We start from the raw sequence: 26771 nt of genomic DNA, 5'->3' as shown, positions 1-26771 counted from the left end.
TAACGCCACCTAGCGCTGAAGTAATTCTAAACCATTTTAATTAATAAGACGATCGCGACTGTAACATGGAATAGAGAAGTTGTCAGCAACGTTGAGTACATAAATGTTATTATCACAAACTTCTAGGGAACCCAAACTTGACATCCAGGAAACCGAAATTATTTTCCAAATTAAAATATTCATGATGTGGGCGCTAAGTTAGACAACTTTGGGAGTTCCGGTCAGGCAGAGAGGTTTTTAATGAGAAACAATGTGAACTATAGAGGGAAAATATGAAATAATTTACTCACTAAACAATCTATCACTATCCTAGGAATTCTAGCTTGAAATTCAGGAACCCGAATACTTTTCAGAATTAAAATATAAATGTGATTCGATGTGAGCTAACTTCACCAACTTTGAGAAAGTAAAAAGCTCAAGTGACTTACTCTATATATATGAATAATTACCGCTGCTACTTCACAATAAATGATGACGCCATTAATTGTTGAAATAATTTAAAGTTATTGTTATCTTGTCTCAAGAACCCATTTTTAAGGCATCGTCCTCAATATCTAGGAAATCAGTCTTGAAATAAATAATCCGAAATCCAGGTGGTCAACCCATAGTTTTAGTGCGAGCGGTAGATCTGGCACATAAAGAACTTTAGCACTTGGAAAATTTAGAGATTTTTCTATATTCCCTATATAAACAACTTTCGGAACATAAAAATTTCCTACATTGTTCCAGGGGAGAATTTTGAGGATGAGGTAGAAAACTCCGAACAATATGAGAACGAACTTTTTTATAAAAACATCTTCACGTATATGATTAAAACCGCCATCTACCGGTAAAAATATTAATAAAAAAAAACTAGTATGAGTTTAAAGCACTGTCTATTTATGTATCTTCCAAAAGAAACTAGAATTTAGGGCTACTAGATCTGAAATCCAGGTGGTAAACAAAATCAACAAATAGTTTTAGGTGTAGAAGTAGAATTGACATCTAAGGAACTTTACGAATTGGAGAAACTAAGAGGTGAATATTCTCTACATAAACAACTTTCCAAAATATGGAATAAAAAGTCTCAGAAAAAATGTTGCTTAAGAATTGGTTTCCGAAGTAAAATATAGAGGGACTCCTTCCAAAATGAATCGTAAAAGTTAAACATGCTCTTTTGATACTGCAGTTTAAGTATGGAAAATTACAACCAGATGGTGTTTAAACAACGATATTCAATTGAACTATAATGCTTTCTTTGTATTCCTTAAAAAAGTAATAACGTAAAAATGAGGAACTTCCTTCGGATTTTAAAAATTTTGACCTGAAGAACGTTCAGACTTTGTAATAATTTAAATTATAGGAACTCTATCAAAAATGTATTCAAGAAGTTAACGAGCGCTGTCTGTACGTCGATTTCATTTTAGAATTGTTTTCACAGTTGACAGTAGAAAACAATTTGACAACTAGATGGAGCTTAAAACTAGATCCTGAATTTTTTTATAACGTTTTCTATGTATATCCTTAAATGAGAGGATTGATAGAGCCTTGCAAAAATTCATTGAAGCCCAAAATTCTAAAAATTAACCACATTCTTTGAGGTGTAGAAATGACATGAGTGACAGTCAATTTGCGATTAGAGAAATGTTAGGGAGTATTTTAAAATTTGTCCTAAAAGTTATATCTGTATTTCAAGTTGTACAGATTGAAAACTTGCAGCGAGATGGAGCTTAAAATACGATCATTAATTTCATTCTAACCTAAAATTAATCTAAAAAACCTTAAAAATAATCCTCGGAAAATAGCAAAATTCCGAAAGTGAAGCACTTTATTTGGAGTGTAAAAATATTTATTCAGAGATGGACGACATGAATGACTTTCAGGTTGTGATAAGTGAAATATAGGAGGCTTTTTTAAAATGCAACCTAGAAGTTAATGAGCGCCACCTGTATATTATAACTGGTGTCGTATTCTCAGTTTTTTCGTTTACTGTAGAAAATAATGTGATTACCCCGTGGGACTTAAACAAAATTGGAAGATTTTTTTGCTATACCTTAAAGCGTGAGGGTACATAGAATACTGAAACAAAAATATTCATGCAGAGTTAATCCGAATTGATATATAGGCGGTTATTTCAGTATTAGTTCTAGGAATTAGTGAGCGCCATTTATACTATAATTTTAATGTCGATTTATGAATGTTTTTCAGTTTCGAGTGGAACACAAAATTGACAACAAGACGATCTAATTTTAGTTTTATAGTTTGAAGTATTAACAATGAATATAACCTAAAAAATTAATGATTTATTCTCTTCTTAAAAAATATATTCCTTAAAGGAATTTTAATATAAATTTTTTAAGATTTTAGAACAGCTGATGCTCAGAAAATGCCCGAATCCGAAAGTTATCTATTTTGGCAACAAGTTTTATAAGAGAAATAAACCGCATCTCCTGCCTTGCTTTTTTCCCGTATTTCAAAATTTTTCAAAATGTGATTTGAATTTATTAAAACAGCTGATCCTCAGAAAATGTCAGAATCCAAAACTTATCAATTTTGGGAAAAAATTTTATAGGATAAATAAAGGGTTTATCGGTTCTTCCGTTAGTCCCGTAATTCAAAGATTTTCATAATGTGATTTATGTTTTCTATTTTTTGTAATTTTATTTTGAAAATAATTTTCTTCACAAATTGTACCATAACATTTTTCAGACATCGAAGAGCTAATTTTTGCCTAACATCAAACAATGATTTGGTTAGCACGGTGATATACAACAGACAATGGAACATTGACTATAGCTGAAGTCTGATGTTTGATCTTTTGTAAAGTATTTCGAAGGCGATGATTTTTGTGGATTTATTAATTAAATTGTAATTATTTGAATTTTGCTTTGCATACAACAACAATATTCAGGTGCTGTTAAGACATTCAACAACAATCTTGATGGAGATACTATTTCTCTAGACATAGAGGTGGTATATAGACCCCTATGTTCAATCTTCACATAGGTAATGCAATTACTTACAGGATAACAACCCTTTAGAAGGGATATGAAATGTTGTTGTTGTCGTTATGTTAACGTTTATATAAATATATAGAAAAAATTTAAAAAAAAAAAAACGAAATGAAAGTTAGGAAAAGAAATTTCTCAGAAAAATAAAAACACAACCTTAATATATTTTGAAATAAAATGTTAATAACTGAAAATTATTACAAAAGGTGCAAGTAATATAAAATCTTTAAAACAACCTTTTTTTAAAAAGAAGAGATTAACATTTATACTTAAATATCAGTTTGTATTTATTTATGGTAGGCATGCTTCCATTAAATATGTGATGTGATCCGCAACTGGGAAAAATTCGAAGAGACTTTCAAAAATATATTTGTCTCTCGTTTCTTGGATTTCAAAAAAGATTAACAAGCAAAGGATAGAGGGGAGTATTTTAAAAAAAAGAAAAATTTTAAAAATAAATAACATTGTCATCAATTGTGGTTTATGTTTCGTCAAAAATTGAATTGAAACATTTGCTTATATATGAAAATGCCACATAATTATAAATATAATAATAATAAAATATTTTATATTGCTAAAATTCGTTAGGGGGGATATTTTTTGGTGGTGGTTAGGTTTTTGTCTTAATACTAAGTGTAAAATTATTTGGCGTGTATTTTTCTGTTGATATTTTTTTTAATATTTACAAAAAAAAGCCTGACCCAAAACCTTTTTCATGTATTTTTTCAAACACATTGTGTTTTTCTTTTTTGCTTAGGAAAAAATGTTAAAAAATCAATTTTCTGTTCTTGTTACCATCATTGCATTAAAGCCAATTTTGGAATTTTTTATCTTCGGTTCGTATTTTCTTAAACTAAACTAAAGCAAAACATAGAGGACAACCAAAAAAAAACCGAAAAAAGAAAACTGTTATACAAACTGAAAAAAACAGATTGTTTGTAAATTTCTCTCAAAAAAGTATCTAGATTGTTATGTGGTTTCAAAAAAAATTTGCACTGCTTACTTATTACCTATAGCTTTTTTTCCACTGGGTTTAGTATCAAAAATTTCCATTTCAAATTAAGTCACAAAAAAATTCAGATGATATTCTTCTTTGTTTTTTGCAAATAAATATAAATTAAAAAACCATAAATGAGTTACAGCAACCCAAGCTACAGTTTAATTTCACATTTTTGGCCATTATTTTGTTTTTGAAAACAACTAAAAATGGTGCAGTTAAAATAAAATATTCTAACCTAAAATTTTAATAAATTTTTCCATTTTATCGCATTGTATTAGAAAAAGCAAATATTTTTTTTTTTTTAATAAAAAGAAAAATTGAAATAACCAAAATCCCTAGCAATATTATGGATCAACCTATTGGAAGGTTTCCGGAATATAAACCCTTTATTATATCATTGTCGTCCAAACCGAATGTTAGTATTTTAAACTAAAGATTTTTTTGGTTAGTTTTGAGGCTGGGTAAATAATTTAATTGTAAAAAATATTATTGAAGTGGTAATTAAAGGTCATGTATCATGGGTTATTCTTATAAATAAAATTCTATTCAAAAATTTTAAAATTTGACAATTTGAGTAGACATTTCTCAAAAGAAGCCTCATAAATAGACCAGTATATATTTTTTAATAAAATACGAGCTACACATTTACTCGATGGACAACTAATTCTGACATTCTTTATATGGAAGGGCATGGAATATACAGTTCCCGACAAAATATTTATTACCCACCCATCAGAAGTTTTCATTTTTCCTATAAAGATAAGAAAGAAATCTAGTTGCGGACTTAATGAAATATAAATAAACAACTACAAGGACTTCTTGACCAGGGGGTCTTCTACTCCAAAATCAGGAAATATTCTATAAAAAGTCCAGACGATGTCGGCTCGAAGTTCTACCAACAGAAGAACAGACGATCTTCTTATAATATCCTAGATAGTCCTTTTTAGAAGCCCAAAATTTATTTTATAGCAGATAAAGAGGATTTCTGAAGGAGACCATACGATTTCTAGAAGGAGACCATAAGTTTTTTAGGGGGAGACCAGGAAGTCTTCTCTTAATGGCCGCATAGTGTTTTTCTCGTAGAGAGAAGGTGATCATCTTGTAGGAGATCAGGAGACTTCAAGAAGACGAAAAGGTATTTTCAAAAATGTTAGGAGTTCTTCTTTGCAAAGAAGACCTGTAGGTTTTCTTATAAATAGCCCTAACGTCTGCTCTTAGAATAACTGGAGGTGTGCTCGCAGATAACAAGGATGCCTTCCCATAGAAAATCCAGAGGACTTATCGCTTTAAGACCAGGAGTACACTTATAGATGTCCAGGAGGTCTTCTCTAAAAACAATTAGGAGGTCTGTTAGAAGAATAGATCGGATGGGCCTTCACAAAAGACCAGAAACGTTTCTGCTCATAGGAGAACATAAGGTCTTCTGTAAGATTAATATATTAAATTTTCATACATTTTCATATGACAGAAAATTTTCTCATGGGGAAAAAGAGGACCAGATGGTGCTCTCATTGAAAACCAGAAACTGTTCTCATAGAAGTCCAAAAATCTTCTCATAAAATATCAAACGGTCTTTTCAGAGAAAACCAGGCGGTCTACTTATGGAAGACTAGAAGGAAGGATTTCTAATATATGACTGAAGGAAGAGCAAGAAGTCTTCTCGGAGAAGAGCAGAAGGTCTTCTCATAGAAGAGCAGAAGGTCTTCTCATAGAAGAGCAGAAGGTCTTCTCATAGAAGAGCAGAAGGTCTTCTCATAGAAGAGCAGAAGGTCTTCTCATAGAAGAGCAGAAGGTCTTCTCATAGAAGAGCAGAAGGTCTTCTCATAGAAGAGCAGAAGGTCTTCTCATAGAAGAGCAGAAGGTCTTCTCATAGAAGAGCAGAAGGTCTTCTCATAGAAGAGCAGAAGGTCTTCTCATAGAAGAGCAGAAGGTCTTCTCATAGAAGAGCAGAAGGTCTTCTCATAGAAGAGCAGAAGGCCTTCTCATAGAAGAGCAGAAGGCCTTCTCATAGAAGAGCAGAAGGCCTTCTCATAGAAGAGCAGAAGGCCTTCTCATAGAAGAGCAGAAGGCCTTCTCATAGAAGAGCAGAAGGTCTTCTCATAGAAGAGCAGAAAATCTTCTCGGAGAAGACGAAACGGTCTTCACATAGAAGAGCAGAAAATCTTCTCGGAGAAGACGAAACGGTCTTCACATAAAAGAGCAGAAAATCTTCTCGGAGAAGACGAAACGGTCTTCTCATAGGAGAGCAAAAAGTCTTCTCGGAGAAGACGAGAAGGTCTTCTCATTTAAGGGCAGAAAGTCTTCTCGTAGAGAATTTGAAAATCTGCTCATAAACGAGTAGAAGTTATTCCCAAATGAGATCAGAAGGGCTTTCTATAGAACAAAAGAAGATCTTCTGATAGACGGCCGGATAGACTTTTCACATTGAAGATAAGAGTGCCTTTTCTCTCTCTTGGGCTTCTCATAAAAGGTGTAATGGGTTCTGAATAAAAGGTCTGATTGGCTTCCCATAGAAGGCTAGAAGTTCTTCTCTCAAATGTGTTTTGTTTCTCAAAGAAGAACAGTTGGTGTTCGCTTAAAAATAGCCATCTTATAGAAGACCCGATGGTCTTTTCTCAAAAAAAAAAAAAACACCCAACGGTCTTCTCTCAAAGAAGACCAGACAGTCTTCTCACAGAAGTCTCGGTGAACTCCTTACAAAATACCGGACGGTCTTCTTTCAAGAAAACCCAGACGGCTTCCCTCAAAGAAACCAGATGCCCTTATACAAAACCGGACGATTTTCTGAAGGTATCCAAAGTCGTCCTCATTTAAGATTAGAAAATGTAATAAAGAGGTCTGTTCAAAAAAACCCTTCTCGAAGATCTACCCATATGAAGACAGAAAATTTTTGATGTGAAAGCTGAATGAACCTTTCATAAAAAGCCATAAGCCCTTCTCACAGAAGGTTCACTCATAGATGATATTATAAATGAAGGCTACATTTTTTTTCTCGTATCGGGAAGGGCCTGAAAAGATATCAGAATTTTTAGAGGACACTTAGGCTAACATAGACTCTGTGTTATATTTCCCTTACAAGAATGGGTTGTTCTGTTTCTACTGCAGAATAAATTTCTGAAATTCTTAGATTGAAATATTTGTATTTTTTAAATCCTGGGGTTTGATAATTTTCTTTAGAAATATATTTAGACCCTAAAGTGAAAATGTTGGTTATAACTCCGACAATCTATCTAATTGCTTTCTCTGGGCAAAGATGGCAAAGACTAATTAATTTATTTTCAAAAAGTATTTCTATCCTTCCCTTTTCATACCTTTTACTCCAATAAATTATTTTTTCCAATTAAATTATTGAACCCATTTAAGCTTAGTTTTTTTTTTAGCTTGCAAAGTTGTTAGTAGTTGCAACCAAAGAATGTTTTTGTTAGTTTTTCCTATGTTTTCTTCATTCAAAACATAGATTAAAAAGAAAAAACTAAAACCAAAACTTAAACAATATTTCAAAATAAAAATCAACAAAATACATTTTGATAAATCAGTTAACGAAAAACTTACGTCAAGGGGTTTCTTTAAAACAATCCAGCCAGATTCTGCCTGGATATCGAAATATTCCAGATCATTGGGATTGAAGGGAGCACTCAAACTGTACACTATGGCACCGTTGTTATCGGCATCCTCATCGGAGGCGGAGACACGTAGAATATTTGTGCCAATGCTGGCATCTTGTTTGACATTTTCAACGTATTTCTAAAAGGAAAATAATTTTAATTATTTTAATTGAAATAAAAAAAAATATTTCATTTCAACTTACCTGACGATCAAACAAGGGCGGATTATCATTGACATCGGTAATTTCCACGGTAAACGAACAAACACCCTCCAGACTGGGTTCACCCTGATCGGTGGCCTTAACGGTGACCGATACAAATTTACCATCATCACCCTCACGATCGAACACCTTGTTGGTGGACACCTCACCCGTTTCCTCATCGACGGTGAATTTGGTGCCCTTTTGATTTGGCTGTTGCACAATTGAGTATTTGACCTAAATAAAAATCGAAAAAATAAATAAATAAATGCATTTAATTTATAATTGAATTAATTATGTGGTTTTGATTGTCAATTTTCAGGTCTCATTTGTTGTTGGGGGTTTTTTGTTGCTTTCGTAACATAATTGTATTTTGAATGGGAAATGTAATTATTTTTTCAACGGCAACAATAATAATTTGAATAAATTATATTCCAATGGCATTGAGGTTCAGGGAATTGTCAGGAGATTATTTTTTATTACGAAATGTTGGTGATAATGGGATTTGTAACTAAAAATGAGGTAATATTTGTACTACTCTGCATTCAGGGTATTTGAAAAATTTCTCAATAGGTTCTCAAAGTTTCAGAAGAATCAGGTCTGAAAATAAAAAGTATTTTTTGTTCGAAATTTAAATTCAGAAAACAAAACAGATTCGAGGTCTCTACAATTTTTATGCCCTTCACCAACTATGGAGGCTATATAAGCTTTGTCAAAGCGCTTGTAACTCCTCGAAATACTCATATCAGACCCAATTGTTCGAAAATTAAGGAAGCGACTTGATCGAAACCCGCGTCGCAGTGGCCGAAAAATGGCTTGTGAGCTGAACATATCGCAATATTCTAGTCGGCAAATATTGAAACATTAGCTCGAGGTAAAGCCATTGAAATTCCAAAAAAGTGCAAGAACTTACAGCGCAACAGAAAGAAAATAGACTCAAATAGCAAAAGAGTTGCTTCGCTGGGCCGAAAGTGGTAAACTGCCAAATTTGGTTTTCTCCGATGAGAAAACATTCGTTGTCCAGCAGTTTGTACAAAACAAACAAAATGATCGCGTTTTCTTGCCAAAGAGGTCAGCTGAAAATGGGCACCTTCGGTTGGCCACCAGAATTCAAGCGCTGGTTATGGTGTTGGTGTAGGCCGCCATAACAGCCGATGGTCGCTCTCTGCTCGTATTAATCGAGCGTGGCATCAGAATAATGCCGAATATTATCGCGAAAATATTCCGAAGGGTGTATTAAAGCCTTGAAACACGCAAACATTTTGGCCGCAGACCTTGGACATTCTAACAGGACTCAGCATCATCGCACTCAGCACGCGCCACCCATGAATGGTTTCAAAATGAGGTTCCTCGTTTCATTTCCAGTACACAATGGCCACCAAAATCTCCGGATACCAATCCGGTGGACTATTGTGCCTTTGGTAAAAAATACCAAAGTGTCGATCACCTCAAGCAAGCGTATCGCCGAGAATGAGCCAATATTCCGCAGAGCAACATTCGGACAGCGTGAGACGGTTTCATTGGCCGTTTGAAGGTCATAATTCGTACCAAAGGTGAGCAATTCGAAGAAATTTGGACTTATTCTAAAATTTGAAGCTATCTCCGACATTTTTTGTTTCCTTCAATAAAATTTAAAAAATGTAAAAATTACGGCGTTTGACTTTGTTGCAGTTTTTTCATCTCATCCTGAATATCAGCATATATTTCTAAGTCCATTTAGCGATGTCCGTCTGTCTGTTGTAATCGCGACATCGAATTGAGATAAAAAGCTAAAATTTTGCACACATGTGTATTTTGCCAGTGGGCAGTTTTAGTTCGCAAATGGGTCATATCGGTCCACGTTTTTGTATAGCCCCCATATAACGATACCTCCCGATATTCGGTATTTTGAAGATTTTAGCGACATTTTCCACCGGAATTGTTTCAAATTCGACATTTAAAGCTCGTAATGGGTAGTACAGCCTATGAAAAAAATCGGTGTATACCAAAAAATTGGCAAATTTTCTCATTTATGTATTTAAAACAGTGTGGTTTCCTAATTACCTGTCCATCCCTCACAATTATTCCCATTACAATTTATTCTCAAATAATAAAATTTGCATCCTTACCTGACCATTAACACCCTTATCCTCATCGGTGGCTACAACCTTAATAACCGGACTGCCATTGGGGGCACCTTCTTCCACCTTTGGATAATATGTGGCACAATCCTTAAACACTGGCTTATTGTCGTTGACATCGGTGATAAAGACTACCACCACTGCCGTCGAAGTGTGTATCGTCTGGTCACCATTGACACAACACGAACCATCATCCATGGCTGTGACATTCAACTCATACTTATCGCGATCCAAAGTAATTGCCTTATTGTGTAAACGTATCACACCCGTTATATCCTCAATAACAAACTGACCCGACGATGTGCCACCGCCAACAAAACCGAAACGCACATTATCACCATCTTTGTCGGAAGCCACCACCGTGGTAACCAACGTATTGGGTCCAGCATTTTCATCAACATTGGGAGTATAGACTTGTTGCGAGAATTTCGGTTCTTCATCGTTTTTATTTTTCGTATAAACACGGACAGTGGCCACACCCGATTTGGAGGGTTCACCTTTATCCTTCGCGGTAACTAAAAATTCATAATAGGCATTGTTGTTATCGGCATCCAATTGTTTGTTGTTGACTATTATGCCATTGGTATCCACAGCAAAATGATCATCCGATACTAAATATTCAATTTCAGCATTTGCCCCAGAATCGGAATCCATGGCCTTGACACGCAGAATGCTAGTGCCGAGCGGTATGTCTTCATCCACATTGTGTGCCTGATAATCGGGTAATTCAAATTTCGGTGCATTATCGTTGACATCGGTGACACGGATTGTGAGCTGTAAGAGGAGAGAGAGAGAGAGGAGAAAATAAAATTAGAAAAATGTCAATAATTAAAAAGTCAATGTCCAAAAATATTTCAAATAAATGATTTTTTTTTTTTTTTTTTGGAAAAATATTTTTCTAGGGATGTCAGGTTTATAGTCGTAGGCTTTTCAAGAATGTTTGTGAGTATTTGAGTTCGGAGTATTTGATTGTATTGACTGTACTCACGCTACAGCTCGCAATTTTTTCCCGGAAATTTGGATGGAGTGAGAGTTAGGGTCGGAATAGCAGCCTATTGTTTTCATAGATGATTGTAAATATTTAGTGGTTGAAATGGAACAAATTCTAAAAAAATATCCTGACATTGCATTTGCTCTGCAGGTCACACCTTTAGATGAATCCGCCTGGAATTTTGCATGAAGTAAGAGAAGACAGAGAAGGTGTTAACCAATTTGGATGGTCATCGGATAATGTTCAAAGAGTGAAATGTATGATAATATTTGTGTGACTTTTACCCAAAATTTCAATTGTGCTGCGAATATTTTTAATCCCGACAAAATCAAATATACTTAAAGGACACTTCTGACCGATAGATTGATGCCGATATCCAAAATATTGGAAATATAGCAAAATATATACAATCTACATATATCATAGAAGGGATAAGGCCGCTTTTAAGTCGGAAAGGGCTGAACTGATTTTGGCAGTTCTCACCAATTAAGAATGGCCCTCGGCAGAAAAGAATAGAATCTAAAAAAAATCGAAAAAAAAATATGCCAATATTTTTTGTTACATTTTGACATATATTTGGACCGCAATTTTGACATATATTTGGACCGCAATTTGAGCTTCAATACTGAATTTTACATTTCTTAATTTGCGTTGAAAATATTACATAAAGGTCAAAAATTTCGCCCGATCCTCAGAAATTCTGAATTCAGAAATGTTCCATGAAGGTTGGGTTAGGGTCACAATAAAAATCTATTGCTCTTGAAGATGTTCGCAAGATATTTAGGGGCTCAATTAATCAGTCTTCAAATGACAATTAAATTATTGAGGTTAGAGTTTAGGGCAGGGTAGATTACTAGCATTTTAGATGATCATCGATCAATATTTAGGCGGTAAAATTGACCACAAAATTGGTTTGAAATTATTTCGATTACCTATCAAAAACAGGTTAAAAATATATTGCAGGACAGTATGAAATTACTTCAAAAATGTAATTTATCAAATAGGTCTGGACCTAAGGGGGCTGTCCAATATATACACTTAATATATTAGTGAAAAAAATGACTGGCTGATAATCAACGCCCAGACGAAATGTCTGAAGCTAGAATTGTACTAGGCACGAAATCAGTCTGGGTTTGTTTGTAATTCCGTACTAAAAGGGCACGAAAAATACAAAAATGTACAAAAAATTTAATACTTTGGATTGGACAACTCGGAGCACACAATAAATGTACAAAAGGGTGTTTGGATAGTTGAACTCTAAGGTTACAAAAAGTTCTAAAATGGTACTAAACTTTTAAAATGGTACCATTAGGTATTATGAGAATGGATAGAGCTAAAAACTTGAAATTTGTTATGAAAATCAAGGTTGGAAAGTACGATTGATATATGAAGGTGCTTTTGGAAATGTTTACTAAGTGTGCGAATTGTACTAAATGGTACTTAATTTGAAATGGTTTGGTTGAAGGTGAACGCATAAAGCTGGAATTTTTTAATTTTCGATTGGGGTCCCTATTGTTGGTGTAAAGGTGTGGTTTTGGAAATGGTTACTACAAGTGCACGAAAAGTACTAAATAGTACTTCATTTGGTACAATTTGGTATTGGGTGAATATATAGTGCTTGCAGTTTAAAATGTTGTATTTAGACCGCTGTTCAGCCTAGACATATGGATGTAGCTTCAGAAATGTTTACTATAATTGTAAAAAAAGTACTAAATGGTACTATATTTGGTATTGGATAAAGGTATAGGGCTGAAATCCTCAAATTTGATATAAATGGCACGATTGGTGTCTGTAGTAAATATATGGGGGTGGTTTCGGAAATGTGTACTGTAATTGTACGATAATTACTAAATGGTACTATATTTTGTATAGGTTGCAGGGAAAGAGCTAAAAATATGAAATTTGATATTTAAATGGCTGATGGCATCTGCATTTGAGATTTGGCGTTCTTCTTTTACAAAAAGTACTAAATGGTACTTAATTTGGTATTGGGTGAAGGAATAGGGCTGGAATCCTCAAAAATTGAGTTTGAGATCTCTGTTGATATCCGGAATAGAGATATGTAGTTGGTTTTGTAAATGTGTAATATAATTGTTCGAAAATTACTAAATAGTACTAAATTGTCTATTGGGTGAACGAATAAAGCTAGAATCCTGAAATTTGATACAGATGTTACTTTTTGTGTCAGTGGTCGAGAGAAGGAGTTGGTTTTGAATATGCGTACTATGTGGTACCAAATTTGGTAAGGGGGGAAATTCAAGAGCTGAAATTCTGAAATTTGATATTAAGTTCTCTGGAATTGAGATATGGAGTTAGTTTTGGAAATCTGTACTAAAATTATTTCAAAATTTACTAAATATTGAGTGATTGTATAGAGCTTGTAACTCGAAATTTTATATTGTGTATCTGGTATTGAGATTTACTAAATTTGGTACTAAATTTGCTACTAATTTTGAATTATTGTTGCTGTCTAGAATGGAGAGTTGCAGATTGATTTCGATATGCGCACTAAATATTCATAAATTTGGTATTGGTTGAATATTGTTTGTTTCTAGGGTTTACAAATGAAGACGTTGATATAGATTTGGACAGATACATAGGATGTGGGTGCATTGTGCATTGGTTTTACTAATATCCTCCCCGGTAAATTTCAAAATATAAGATTTTGAATTTTTTTTTGGTGTAAAAGGAAAACGTTTTTCCATTTTTCGTTCGAAAAAATGAAAAAAATTGAATATAATAGAAAACTTTGGAAGTCAGAAAATTTAATGAATATGAATATTGTCAAACCTTTGTGCCTTTCGGGTACTAAAAAGGACCTAACACGAACTGTTGTAAATCTGAATTTATCTTCACCAAATTTGACATACTAGCTTCTAGACTCAATTTGGTCATAAGTGCCAAATTCCATCGCATTTGGGCTAATATTACACGTTTGATGCACAATATAAGGCAAATCGGACGAAGTTATATAGGGATATAGGGAGCTATATCCAAATCTGACCCGATCTCAATAAAATTTAGCAAAGCCATTTAATGAGCTAAATTTGATATATTTTCCCAAATATGTTGTTGTTACAGAGTGCATATTACGGCTGCGAGGAATAAAATAATAAATCGGATGAACAGTATATATGGGAGCTATAGCTATATCTGAACCAATTTCGATTAAGTTTGGTATACATTTTTTCAGGCCTAATTTAGTCGTAAGTGTAAAACTTCATAGTATTTGGGCAGATATAACACGTTTGGTGTACATAATAGGCAAATTGGACGAAGATATATATGGGAGCTATATCTAAATTGTGACCGATTATTTCCGACTTCAATAGGGTTCTTCCTTAATCCAAAAAAACCATTTGTGCAAAATTTCATCTGGATCGTGCAATAAATGCGAACAGTACTTCGTTTACCAAAATATATAGACAGACGGATGGACGGATGAACATGCATAAATCGACTCAGAATGTGATTCTATGCAGATCATCAAAAGGAACTATGGGTCTACCTCGTTTCCTTTTGCCTGTTACAAACAAATGCACAAAGACATAATACCATGACCACCTTGTGATGAAGGGTATAAAAATGGGAATCGGTGAATTTCTTGCAAACATTTTTGGTAAGTCTTGTCCTTATTTTTTTAAAGAATACTGTTAAGGACTACCAGACCTCAAATTGGGAATTTTGAAGAAATTGGGATGAATGTTTTTCGAATTTTGTAAGAATTGAAGTCTATATTACAAAATGCTAATTTCTTAAATAATCATTTTTTATGGACATATATAGAGGGCCTCTAGAGATATATGAGCCCTTTGGAAGGTCTTCTATTGACTACAGTATCTTCCAATCAAAGAAGACATTTTTGTGATCTTATATAGACAGAACATATTTTGAAAATCCTCTATGAGCGAAATACCTTTTAGGTGTCTCCTTAATATAAAAGGGCTCTTGAGGATTTTCTATAAACAGAAGACTTTCTGGAGGTTTTCTCTACAGAAGTCATCTCAAAAGTCTTATATATAGAAAATATCACAGAAGGTCGTTTAGAATGATGAATGATGACCTATAAAAGTTAGTTCGTTAACATAAAAACTTCTAAAGATTTCTTGGCTATACAAGATCTTTGAAAGGACGTCTTTCTAAGGACGAAAAACCCAAAGGTGTTCTATCTCTAAAAAATTCTGTATAAAGGACGTTCTGTAATATGGATGTCATTCCAATGTATAATGGGAAAAGAAATTTGACTAGGGAATCCTAAAACGAAGGGTTGTCAAAAAACGGACACTTTCTAAATGAATAATTTTTAAACGCATTTTTTATATTTTCTTCGAGGTCTTCTTAAGGGAAGGATTTTCCACTGATCCATTAAGTATATTAAAGCTGCTGTAAATGTTTGTTATGTTGTAAGTCCTCCCATGGGCTTTGCAACAATTTCTGATTTATTATCTCATTAATCCCTTTACAATAACCCAACATTTTTTTTTCAATATCTAATAAACATTTCATCTATTTTCAATATCCGGAATCATATTTTCCCTAACGAGATTACATCTCAGCTCGATGCAATTTAAATAAAATTTACTGTCTACAGTTTCGTTTTTATTAAAAATACGAACGAAACGAAGAGAAGCTCTGCTGAGTAAGAAAATATCCAATAAAACTGTCAATTGACGGCAATGTTTCCTTCCTGCCATTAGTTTTTCATGAAATAACGAAGTACTTTTCTACACCTCACCCATTCACTCCCTCCGCTCCAAATCCGACCTCCATCTTTGCATTGCTTTTGAAAATTATGCATTTAAGTGCAATCGCTGGGCTAAAGTTACAAAACAAATCTCTAGTGACATTAAATTGCCCTTGGAAAATTTACTACCATCATTACCATGTGGCCCAATATCCACCATCCGACCACACCACCCATCATACGCCCAAGTCAATAATTCAAAGGCGAGTTTGAGCGAAAGAACGAACGAACGACGATAACGACACAGAAGTTCAGTCAACCATAAGTAATACAAAACAAAAGGGTCTTGTGTGTTGGAAAATTTTTGCAGAACTAAGACCCTTAGGATTATAAGAAAAAGCTTGGGAGGTGGGGGAAGATTGCGAGGTCGGTCGGTGGGCGGGTGACCCAAACAATGTGCCAACATTACAATTTGCCATTAGAGCATATTGAAAATTTTCAAGAAAGTCTTAACTCATGGCGAAACCAATACACTCACACACACATACACACAACATCAACATTATTGCCGTTGACACCGAACGAAGGAGCGCGTAGTTTCTGGCTTTCAAACAGTACTTACCTCAACAGATGTGGAGAAACCACCCGAATCCTCGGTGGCTGTTACAATCAGCGAATAGACATGAGGCTGTCGTAAATCTTCAAAATCCAATTCTTTGGCCAACTTGACAATACCCGATGAGGGACCAATGTTGAATGTGCCAGCGCCCTGGCCTTGAGCCTTTAAAGTGTAACGAATTTCACGGTCTGCAAATGACTTGGCTTTGACGGAAATAATGCTGTGGGGCGAGAGAAAGGAAAGAAAAAAGAAAGGTAAGGTAACGAAATTAAAGCATACTTCAAGGCAAAGAAATTAAATAAAATTTCAAGTCTCTCTCCTTGGGCAAAATGAATTTATTGGCATTAGGAGAGGGGAGGGAGGGAGGTAAGGAAGAAATCAAGTCATAAAATAAAAATGGCTTGGGACCACATTAATTTAATTTCCTCAAACCCCTGTGGGGCCAATAAATTCTCCTGCACAATGAAATCAATGAAAAAAAAAATTCGATAAGGACTTACTCTGAATCCTTTTTCTGATTTTCCGGAATCTCTGCCTCATAGCTTGGCATATAGAACTGGGGTGCCCGCTTGCCGCCCACAATGCTCAAACGCTCCTCAGGTGTACTTTGGAAACGCCTATCATCTACCTTACCATTTTGATCTTCAGCCTTAACATAGAGAACATATTCCATATCCAATTGGAAGAGATCAGTGCCGCGGGTCCTCACCACCCCAGAACGTTCGTCAACTTCAAAACGTCCACCGGTACGATCACGTACAATAAAATAATGAATATTATGATCGGTATCAGGATCACGTGCTTGTAGCGTAAAGACCGGGGTGTTTGGTGGAGCATTTAGTTGAACCACAGCCTGCATAGGTAGGGGGCGATTTATGAAATAGGGTGGCTCATCGTTGACATCTTTCACATGGATGATGACTCGTTGATTATCGGTGTATTTGAGACCAGCTGGAATGACAAGGAGGGAGAAGAAAAACGTAAATTTTCAAATTTATATAAAATAATGTAATATGGAAATAATGGAAATTGTGGGGTATACTTTAAGGCTGAAAAGCAATTTTTTATATTAACCCATTTTGTTCCGAGATTAAATTTTTGTTTTTGAAAAAATTTACTTCTTTAGGCTAATTTGGGCCCATTGATGTTCAAAATTTACTCAGAAAAAAAGTTGAGATTTTTAGTTTTTCCGGAAACCAGTGTTCGAAATTTTAAACAGACAGGTTTACACATATGCACCGTCAGGTTTGTGCATGCAACCCAAGCTTTTCATATTTACATACAGGGTGAAATAAAAAAAATGCAATAATGTTAAACGCTATAATTTTTACATATTTTTTTAAATTTTATTGAATGAAAGCAAAAAATGTCGGAAATAGCATCAAATTTTAGAATAAGTTAAGATTTGTTCGAATTGGTCACCTTTGGCACGAATTATGGCCTTCGGCCAACGGAAAATGAAACCATCACATACTGCCCGAAAGTTGCCCTGCGGTATTTCGGTCCATTCCCTGCGAAGCGCCTGTTTGAGGTGATCGACACTTTGGTATTTTTTAGTGCCAACCTTGCTTTCCCAAATACTCCAAACACGATAGTCCAACGGATTGGTATCCAGAGATTTTGGTGGCCATTCTGCGCTGGAAATGAAGCGAGGAACCTCATTTTGTAACCATTCTTGGGTGGCGCGTGCTCAGTCCGATTGGAATGTTCAAGGTCTGCGGCCAAAATATTTGCGTGTCCAAGGCTTTAATACACCCTCCAGAATATTTTCACGATAATATTCGGCATTTATTCTGATGCCTCGGTCGATTTGTACGAGCGGACAGCAACCATCGGCTGTTATGGTGGCCCACAACATCACCATTCTGTTCTGGTGGCCAACCGAAGGTGCACATTTTCAGCTGACCTCTTTGGCAAGGAAAACTCCGATCATTTCGTTTGTTTACAAACTGTTGAACAACGATGTTTTCTCATCGGAGAAAACCAAATTCGGCAGTTTAACACTTTCGGCCAAGCGAAGAAACTCTTTAGCTCTTTTTGGGTCCATGTTCTTTCTGTTGTGGTGTAAGTTCTTGCGCTTTTTGGAATTTCAATGGCTTTATCCCGAGCTCATTTTTCAATATTTGCCGAATGGAATATTGCGATATGTTCAGCTCACGAGCCATTTTTCGGCCACTGCGACGCGGTTTTCGATCAAGTCGCTTCTTTACTTTTCGAACCTTTTCTGCTGATGTTGCTGTTTTCTTCCGTCCACTTCCTTGTCGTTGGGCTACGCTACCACCAGTCTCATGGTAACGAGCGATGGTGCGAGACACAAAAGATCTATTTACATTGAAATGCTGGAGTGCTCTAACGATAGCCACTTGTGGTTTTCCAGCCAAATATAAAGAAATCACACATCACGCTTGAATTCCATCACGAACAACTTTTTTTCTGGAAAATTCTCACGAAAATGCTTTTGTACGCTTGTAAACAATATAATCAGCTGTCAATGGAATAATTATAACATCGGACGAGTGACTTAGAAATGAAAGCAGTCTCACCCTGTATATGTATATATATAGTTTTTATAATATAGCTCAACACATTATATTACATAGCTCCTATAAGTATGCTATAAAAATGTAAAATGTTCAAAAGTCACTTTACATATAACTCTTACATAATTTGGTAATCGGGTCATTGATCCTGAGCAAAATGATTTTTAAAAGTGTTTACGTTAGTGACATCATAGAAAATGTGGGGTATACTTCAAGGCTTAGAACAGTGTTGGCTTGTTTGTGCGGGTTACCATAGTATTTTGGCGTTGCAAAATGGTCAGGCTTAATCCCTTTATTGTTTTTTTTTTATAAAAACAACGTTTGTTTAATAGTGGAGAACGATGATAATGTTTACCAGGGGGTAAGGCAGGGAATAACTAGGCTTCGGAAAGAACCGCCAATCCTTATCAGTATATTTATTTTTTTATAATATTCATTTTTTTTTCAGGCAATGGAAAAATGATTCCTGTTAAAAAGCCTACTATTTGGCTTCTTATATTTTATAAATAAATAAATAAATATAGATAAATAGTTTTTTTTTTAATTTTGGACATATCAAAGCATACTTCTAGGGTATTATGCTTTATAATTGTTGCATACTTTGAGGATTAAGCTCATACATTTCAAAATTAAAATCAAATGCATTTTCTGGGCGGCTTGAAATCAACGATATTAGAAAAGTATAAAAGCCTTTCAAAATCTCGCCAAATCTTTTAAATAAATCCTGTGATACACCCTTTAAAACAAAGCCCTCAAAAGGGTAGCAATACAACAACAACAAAACTCCACACAAACTACATTTTTATATAACAAAAGATGAACAATGCCACATCATGGACGACACATTGTATATTTGTAAAGCACTTTAAAAATTGAAGAAAAAGTACAAACCAACCAGCCTCCTCCTTGGAATCAAGGCTAACATAGACAATCTGTCTCACATGACAGTCATCTGACTTGTGTCAACTGCACGCAAATACAAACAAACACTCTCGCATATACAGAAAAAGGCTGCTTGGCGGTAAAGCTAACAGCAAACATAACTTAAAAGGCGTTTGAGCAAAGAAATTCGAAGTAAGCCAACACAAGTACACAAACATATGCAAAAAAAAGTACATATGTGTGAATGTTTTAAAGAATATTGTGTCAAATAAGCGGAAGAGGAAACATGACAACAAAGGAGTTGTTTCCACACTACTAGAAGCTGAATGGAATTTGGCAAATGGTAGGCGTAATATCCGGTGGCAAAAAAATTTAAACATATATCTTAAGAGAAGATCTACATGTGAGTTTGAATATGAAAATCGGAAAGTTACCATCCAGCGTTTTCGAATTTTGTGTTTAAGTTTTTATACCCTCCACCATACATAGTATGGAGGGTATATTAAGTTCATCATTTCGTTTGTAACTCATCGAAATAATAATTTTAGACCTAACATACATACATATACTTGTATTCTTGATTAGCGTAAATTTCTAAGACGATTTAGATCTGTCCATCCGTCCATATGTTTTAATCACGCTAAAGTCAAAACGAATTAAGAAAGGAAGCTAAAATTTTGCACAGATCAGTTTCTGTCTGCAGGCAGGTTAAGTTCGAAGATGGGCTATATCGTTCGACTATATCGTATATTCCCCCGGTACCTCCTGTACCACCCGGTATTCGATATTTAATGATTTAGCCATATTTTTCAATGGAATTGTCTGAAAATCAACACCGGGAGCCATTTCTGTGTATTTTACCCTCTGTATATGCAAGACCACTTCTTCGTATAACCCCCATATAACGGGTTTCCTTTGAGCGGTACATTTGGATGGTTTTTTTTTTTTGAAAATTTTCAAGTTCCTGGTGGAGGGTATTAAAAGTTCGACCCGGCCGAACTTAGCTGTTTTTTTTTTTATCGTTACTTATATTCTTTTACATCTTTTAAAAATATTTTCTAAAAAATCAAAGTCAAAAGGACTCGCATTTTTTACAAATCTCTTGCAGATATATCTGGACTAAAGTCGATTTATCAAAAAAGTTTTGAAATTCAAGGAATTTAAATCTAAAAAAATCATGGAATTAAAATCGGAAATTAACAATATTAAGGACTTCCTATTTTAAAATAATTTGTATTACAACAATGAAGAACTTCTTAGAAAGAATCGCGGATTTCAATTTAGTGTTTTAAAAGCCCGTGCAGAAATCGCAAATTTTTAGGACATTTGTTTTAGGTAGATATCAATTTTTTAAGATTTTTTTGGACAGAAATAGTAATTTTTTTAAACAACGAATTTTTTCTTCCTTTTGAAAAATTTAAAAATCTCAGGCAAAAATTGTAGGATAAAAAGTATAAACATAAAACTGAAACTAAACCAGTAAGGAAAGCAAAAATCCATTATCCTTGATCCGACATTGTTAAAATTTGGCAAAGGTATTTCTAGGCTGTGTCTGAAATATGGTACCATCATTATTGTGGAGAGCTGGGACTAAAACACAAAATCGGAGGAAACAAGTATATGGAAGCTGTATCCAGACCGATTTTTACCAAATTTGAAGTACTTGCTTGTAGGCTAAATGCTGTCGGATGCACATATTTGGACAAATATTATGCATATGAAGCGCAATAAAATTGAAATCGGACAAAGATATATGTGGGAGCTATATCTTAATTTGGACCGATTCTCAGCAATTTCAATAGGGTTCGTCCTCGGACCAAACAAGTGATATGTGGACGTTTTCATCGCAATCGACATTAAATGCAAATTGTCATTTGATTATAAAAATTCATGGGAGCTATAGCTATATTTAACGGATTTTTGTCCAAATTTAGTACTAAGTACTTGCTCCTGGGCTGAATTCGGTTAGATGTGTCAAAATCCATCCCAACTTGGACGAATATTACACATATGGTGCACAAGAAAACCAAAATCGAACGATGATTTATATGGGAGCTATGTCTAAATTCTCACCAATTCCAAAGCGGGCAGCCCATGAGCTTAACACATTATTTGCCAAAAATTTCATATCAATAGGACAATAAATGCAACCTGTCATTTGATTACAAAAATGCATGGACATGCATAAATCGTGTCAGAACGTGATTCTATGGAGATCATCAAAATGAACTATGGGTCTTTTTCGTTTTCTGCTGCATGTCACAAACAAATGCACAAAGATATAATACCCTGTACCACAGTGTGACGTAGGGTATACATATTCGGTCGAAGGCCAGGCCCACTCCCACAAAAACGTCTGTCAAATTTGGTGGCAGTCTTGGTTTTAATATCTTTCGGAAGGTCAGTCGAATCATGAAGCAAACCATATTCCCTATTATTTTTGCGTGTCTAAAGTCCCGAACACGGTATGAACTACATAAATACCAAAGTTGTACCTTTCAAATCTATAAGCCTCGGTTTTATGAATATTTCTCTCACAGTTATCTTAAAACGCAAAAAAAAATGATATTAACTAAAATACGTCATGTCTCATCCTAACACCTATCAGATGCTTAATTTTTAAATATTTCAACATTTGAAATTTTAATTACAACCTTCCACACTTGTTCCCTCTCTCTCTGCCCCCTTTTTTCTCCTTCACTACCAGTTTAAGCTGTCAATAATTTGCTTGTCAAAAATCCATTAAATCATTGCCTACCTTTAGGCTGGTTAAATACTAATTTATTACAGCATATTGTCAATACTATATATTGTAAGTGATTTTGGTATATAATATTCCATAGCTATGTGTGTGTGAGTTTCTGTAACATTTAATCTACAAAATTATTATAGCGTGTTAATGACACAGCGGGAAGTGGTAATCTTATTATAAATGTTCGCTCAATAATATTGCAATTAAATTCCATCAATGAACACACATATACAAAAATTTTGCTACAACAGCAACATTACAGCCACAGATGCAGAGATGTGTTTATGTATGTGTGTGAGTATGCATGTGACATTTTCAAAAGCCACAAATGCCATGGACAGTTACAATATCCATTGCCTGGGACAAATGAGGAAGGAGTAATGACCGCGAATATGTATCGACTATGACGTTTTTGGTTTTAAAGAGTAATTAAGTGAACAGTTTCAATTAAATGAGGTATTTTGGGATATTGGAGGGGTGGGGATGGAAGGACAGGGGAATTGCTTGAGTTGTGGAAAATATTACTACAAGCTTGAAATTGGAATATGGATATTATCATAGAATAAGGGGAGGATATCAAAAAAAAAAAAAACAGAAACTTGAAACCGAAAAGGGATATAACTGAATATGAAAATTAAAATTTTTGAAAAAAAGAAAAAATATATTTTTAAATTTTTTATATGTTAAAAAGTATCAGTCGGCAGATGTATACTCTTAGCCTATGTCAGTTTATTAAAATATATTTTTTCTTACTTTACGATTATTCAATGTTGGCCCTCTTTGGAGGATATACCGAAAGAGGGGACTAATATTATACAATTCTCATCTAAGCCAACGCTGATATAAATATTACAACGTGTCCGATTTGGACCATATTGACAACATCCTTCACATTATTTGAGATACGTGATAATTTTTAAAAAATGTTGATATATGAGTGAGGTACCAGCTATAGTGGGCAGAAGTATTTCACCTTATCTAATACTGATAAAAATATATTTGGATGTACTAGAGATATACGCATCAGATCTTTGATTGAGAAAAATATGTAGATACCAACTTTGAAAAATACGCCGACTTTTTTTTCGCAAATTATGAGGGACATAAGTATTGCGAATTATAAACCTTTTTGGGAGAGGTAATATAAGGGATAGCGCGATATCTACCATCTTCACGCCAGACGATGTGTGAAATGTGAAGAGAAACCAGAACGAATGGTCCGACATATTCCATCCTCACACCAGACCTAGTGTTAGCAAAATTATTGAGATGCAAAAAATTTGAAGAAAATCGGATGTTGACTTCGCATTTTGAGAGCTTCATGGTTATTCAAAATTTTGGCCCTTTATGGGGGAGGTATCTGAACGAATGTTCCGACATATACCATCCTCACACCAGACCTGGTGTTAGCAAAATATTGAGATGTGCGAAATTTGAAGGGAATCGGATGCTCATTTTGCCTATTATAAGCTTCATGGTTATTCAAAATTTTGACCCTTAATGGGAGAGGTATTTGATCGAATGGTCCGACATATTCCATCCTCGCATCACACCTTGTGTTAATAATAATATTGAGATGAGCCAAATTTGAAGCGAATCGGATGCTCACTTTGCGTTTTATGAGCTTCATGAATATTCAGAATATTGACCCGCTGTGTGGGGAGGTATCAGAAGGAATACTCTGGCATATTGCATTTTCACACCAGACATTGTATTAGTAAAAATATGGTAGTGAGACATTTGAAGAGAATCGGATGGTCATTTCGTGTTTCATGGTTATTCAAAATTTTGACCCGTTGTGGAGGAGGTAACAGAAGGAGTGGACCTATATATTGACACCAGACTTTGCTTTGGCAAAATTATTGAGATGTGCGAAATTTTAAGAGATTCAGAAGCTCACTTTGCGTTGTTTGAGCTTCATGATTATTTAAAATTTTGACTCATTGTGGGGGAGGTATCATAGAAAATGGTCCGACATATTCCATCCATGCACCAGACCTTGTGTTAATAAAAATATTGCGATGTGAAAAAATTTTAAGAGAATCTGAATTTTATTTCACATTTTTTAACAGTTATAATTATTCCAAATTATGATCCCTTGTAGGAGATGTACTTGATGGAGTGCGCCGATATTGTCCATTTTCGCACCCGATCTAGCACTGATACAAATATTGGGATTTGCAACGCTTGAAAAAAATGGGATGATCCTTCCGGGTTCTACAAGCCAAATTATTTTCTATGAATTTTTTTAACCATTTGTGGGGCAGGTACCAGAAGGAGTGGACCAATATTGCGCATCTCCCAGCTCGATTTAAGTTTGACAATAATAATACGATGTGCCAAGTTTGGGCCAAATCGGATACTCCCTTCGAGATTTATCGTGCGCCATACAGAGGGAAGGACGAACGGACAGAAGGACATCCCTAGATCGACTCTTAATATTCTGAAACGGATATTTTTTAGACCCAAAAAGACCAAGGGTCTGAAAAAATTATTTCGATCAGGCACTTTCAAATGACTTGTACCCTCTCTTTAACCATACGGCTGATAGAATAAAAAATATTGGTAACCCAGCAAACATATGCATTACACATCGACAAAATGAGTAGTATTTTCTGGTAACTAAAAGTCGATGAAATGAGTACTGATATAAACTGTGTGTGTTATAGTTACTATTTGTGTCGTGTGATTGTCCATGTTAAAAATTTGGGTTGGTAACCCGATTCGTAGTTTTGACCCATTGTGTCCGTTTTCGCATCCGAAAATATTGTCCATTTTCGCATTCGACCTAGCACTGATCAAAATATTTGGATTTGTAAAAAGCGCTTGAAATTGGATGGTACATCCTTATGCTATGAGCCAAATTATTTTCTTTGAAATTGTTGGCCTTTTATGGGGGAGGTATCAGGAGGAGTGAACCGATATAGTCCACCTCCCACCTCGATCTAAGTTTCACAAAAATATTACGATGTACAAAGTTTGAGCCAAACCGGATACTTCCTTCGAGAGATATCGAGGGATGGATGAACGGACAGACGGGTCGACTCCTAATATGCTGAAAAGATCAAGTGTCTAAAGCCATTATTTCGATGAAGCACTTTTAAAAGTTTTTTTCCCTCTCTTCAGTCATATGGCTGAGGGAATAAAAATTATTGGTAACCCAGCAAATCTATGTATTAGAAATCGGCAAAACAAGTAGTATTTCTCGGTAATTAAAAGTCAGGGAAATAAGAGCTTATATAAAGTCTTAGTGTAATTTTTGTTTTTTTTTTTTTTGTGATTTGTCCATATTAAAAAATTGGGTTGGTAACCCGATTTGTAAAGAACACTTTTCCTGAAAAATATAAAAATTTATTTTTTTTTTTATTTTCTTTTTCTTATTTTTATTTATTTATTTATTTTTGGGTTTTACAGAAATTTCACATAGGTTTTAAGGAATTTTATGAAAAAAATTGGGATTCTAAAAGATTCCTATACAATTTTGTTATTTATGGGCGTTATTGGTCTGAATTCTCAAACATGTCAGTTAATTGTCCTTGAAAATATAATAATCACAATGATGAGAATTATTAAGTCCAGTTCTTAAATACCAAGAATTTTATATTTTTAAGAAAAATTTAACATACACCGCAGTTCTTTATTATTTAAGATTTTTTATTCATTGAATTTCCCCACGGTTTGTCACATAATTAGACCCAACATTATCTCCCACATTTTTACCGCTAAAAGCGCATAACCTTCAGCATTGCTCCCTTCCCCCCATTGAACTGGCGCAACACAAAAGGACACTGTCATCTGTTTAAACCTCAAAAATATCTCCCTCAAAGCTATTCCAAAAAAGTTCAATTACAGCATTTATGTGTCAAACAATGTTTGTGTAACCACAAAAATTCCAGTCACGTCCTGCATTTTCCTTGTGGGGGCGCTGTAGATTTTTTCAGTTGTTCTTTTGAGGTAAATTTTAACAACAATGACATGCAATGAACCTCATTGAAATTTTGACACGCAAACTTTTGTCAGAAAGAAGGAAAAATAAAAAAAAGAAACAAACATTAAAACACCAGGAGTCATCATCGATAACAGAAAGCAACCTCAAAGAGCAAAATTTCTTTCACGAAATTTCAAGTTGGAAAAAATCATTTCTTGGAAATGGGTGGAGCCAGCCTCACCCTTGCCATCACAATGTTAGTGTTTACATTTGAAAGTATTGTCGCTCCTTATAATTTGCACTTTAACAACTCTTTTGTAACACCCTTTTTTCTTCTAGCCTCATAGGGGTCGTTGACGCTACATTTTCCTTGCTTTGTTGTTTTCATTATTTCCTCTAAGTTTGCAATTGGCCTGAAAAAAGGGGTAACCTTTTCGGGGAAAATGCTCTATTTTTTGTT

General features: G+C 34.7%; 1 protein-coding gene across 3 annotated transcripts in view; it reads right to left on the bottom strand.

Annotated features, from left to right (window-relative positions):
• Positions 1-26771, bottom strand: part of LOC101889387 (neural-cadherin) — a 348725-nt gene that overhangs the window by 258793 nt on the left and 63161 nt on the right. For all 3 annotated transcript variants that reach the window (XM_059123979.1, XM_059123980.1, XM_059123981.1), the window contains exons 2-6: positions 16710-17160; positions 16213-16429; positions 9904-10689; positions 7799-8032; positions 7543-7734 (exon numbers count right to left, since the gene is read on the bottom strand). In XM_059123979.1, coding sequence (XP_058979962.1) covers positions 7543-7734; positions 7799-8032; positions 9904-10689; positions 16213-16429; positions 16710-17160 — 1880 coding nt within the window. The remainder of the gene's footprint in view (positions 1-7542; positions 7735-7798; positions 8033-9903; positions 10690-16212; positions 16430-16709; positions 17161-26771) is intronic.

The sequence above is a fragment of the Musca domestica genome, unplaced genomic scaffold (assembly GCF_030504385.1).
Source record: "Musca domestica strain aabys unplaced genomic scaffold, Musca_domestica.polishedcontigs.V.1.1 26, whole genome shotgun sequence".
In the NCBI taxonomy this organism is placed as follows: domain Eukaryota; kingdom Metazoa; phylum Arthropoda; class Insecta; order Diptera; family Muscidae; genus Musca; species Musca domestica.
This window is presented reverse-complemented; position numbering and strand designations above follow the sequence as displayed.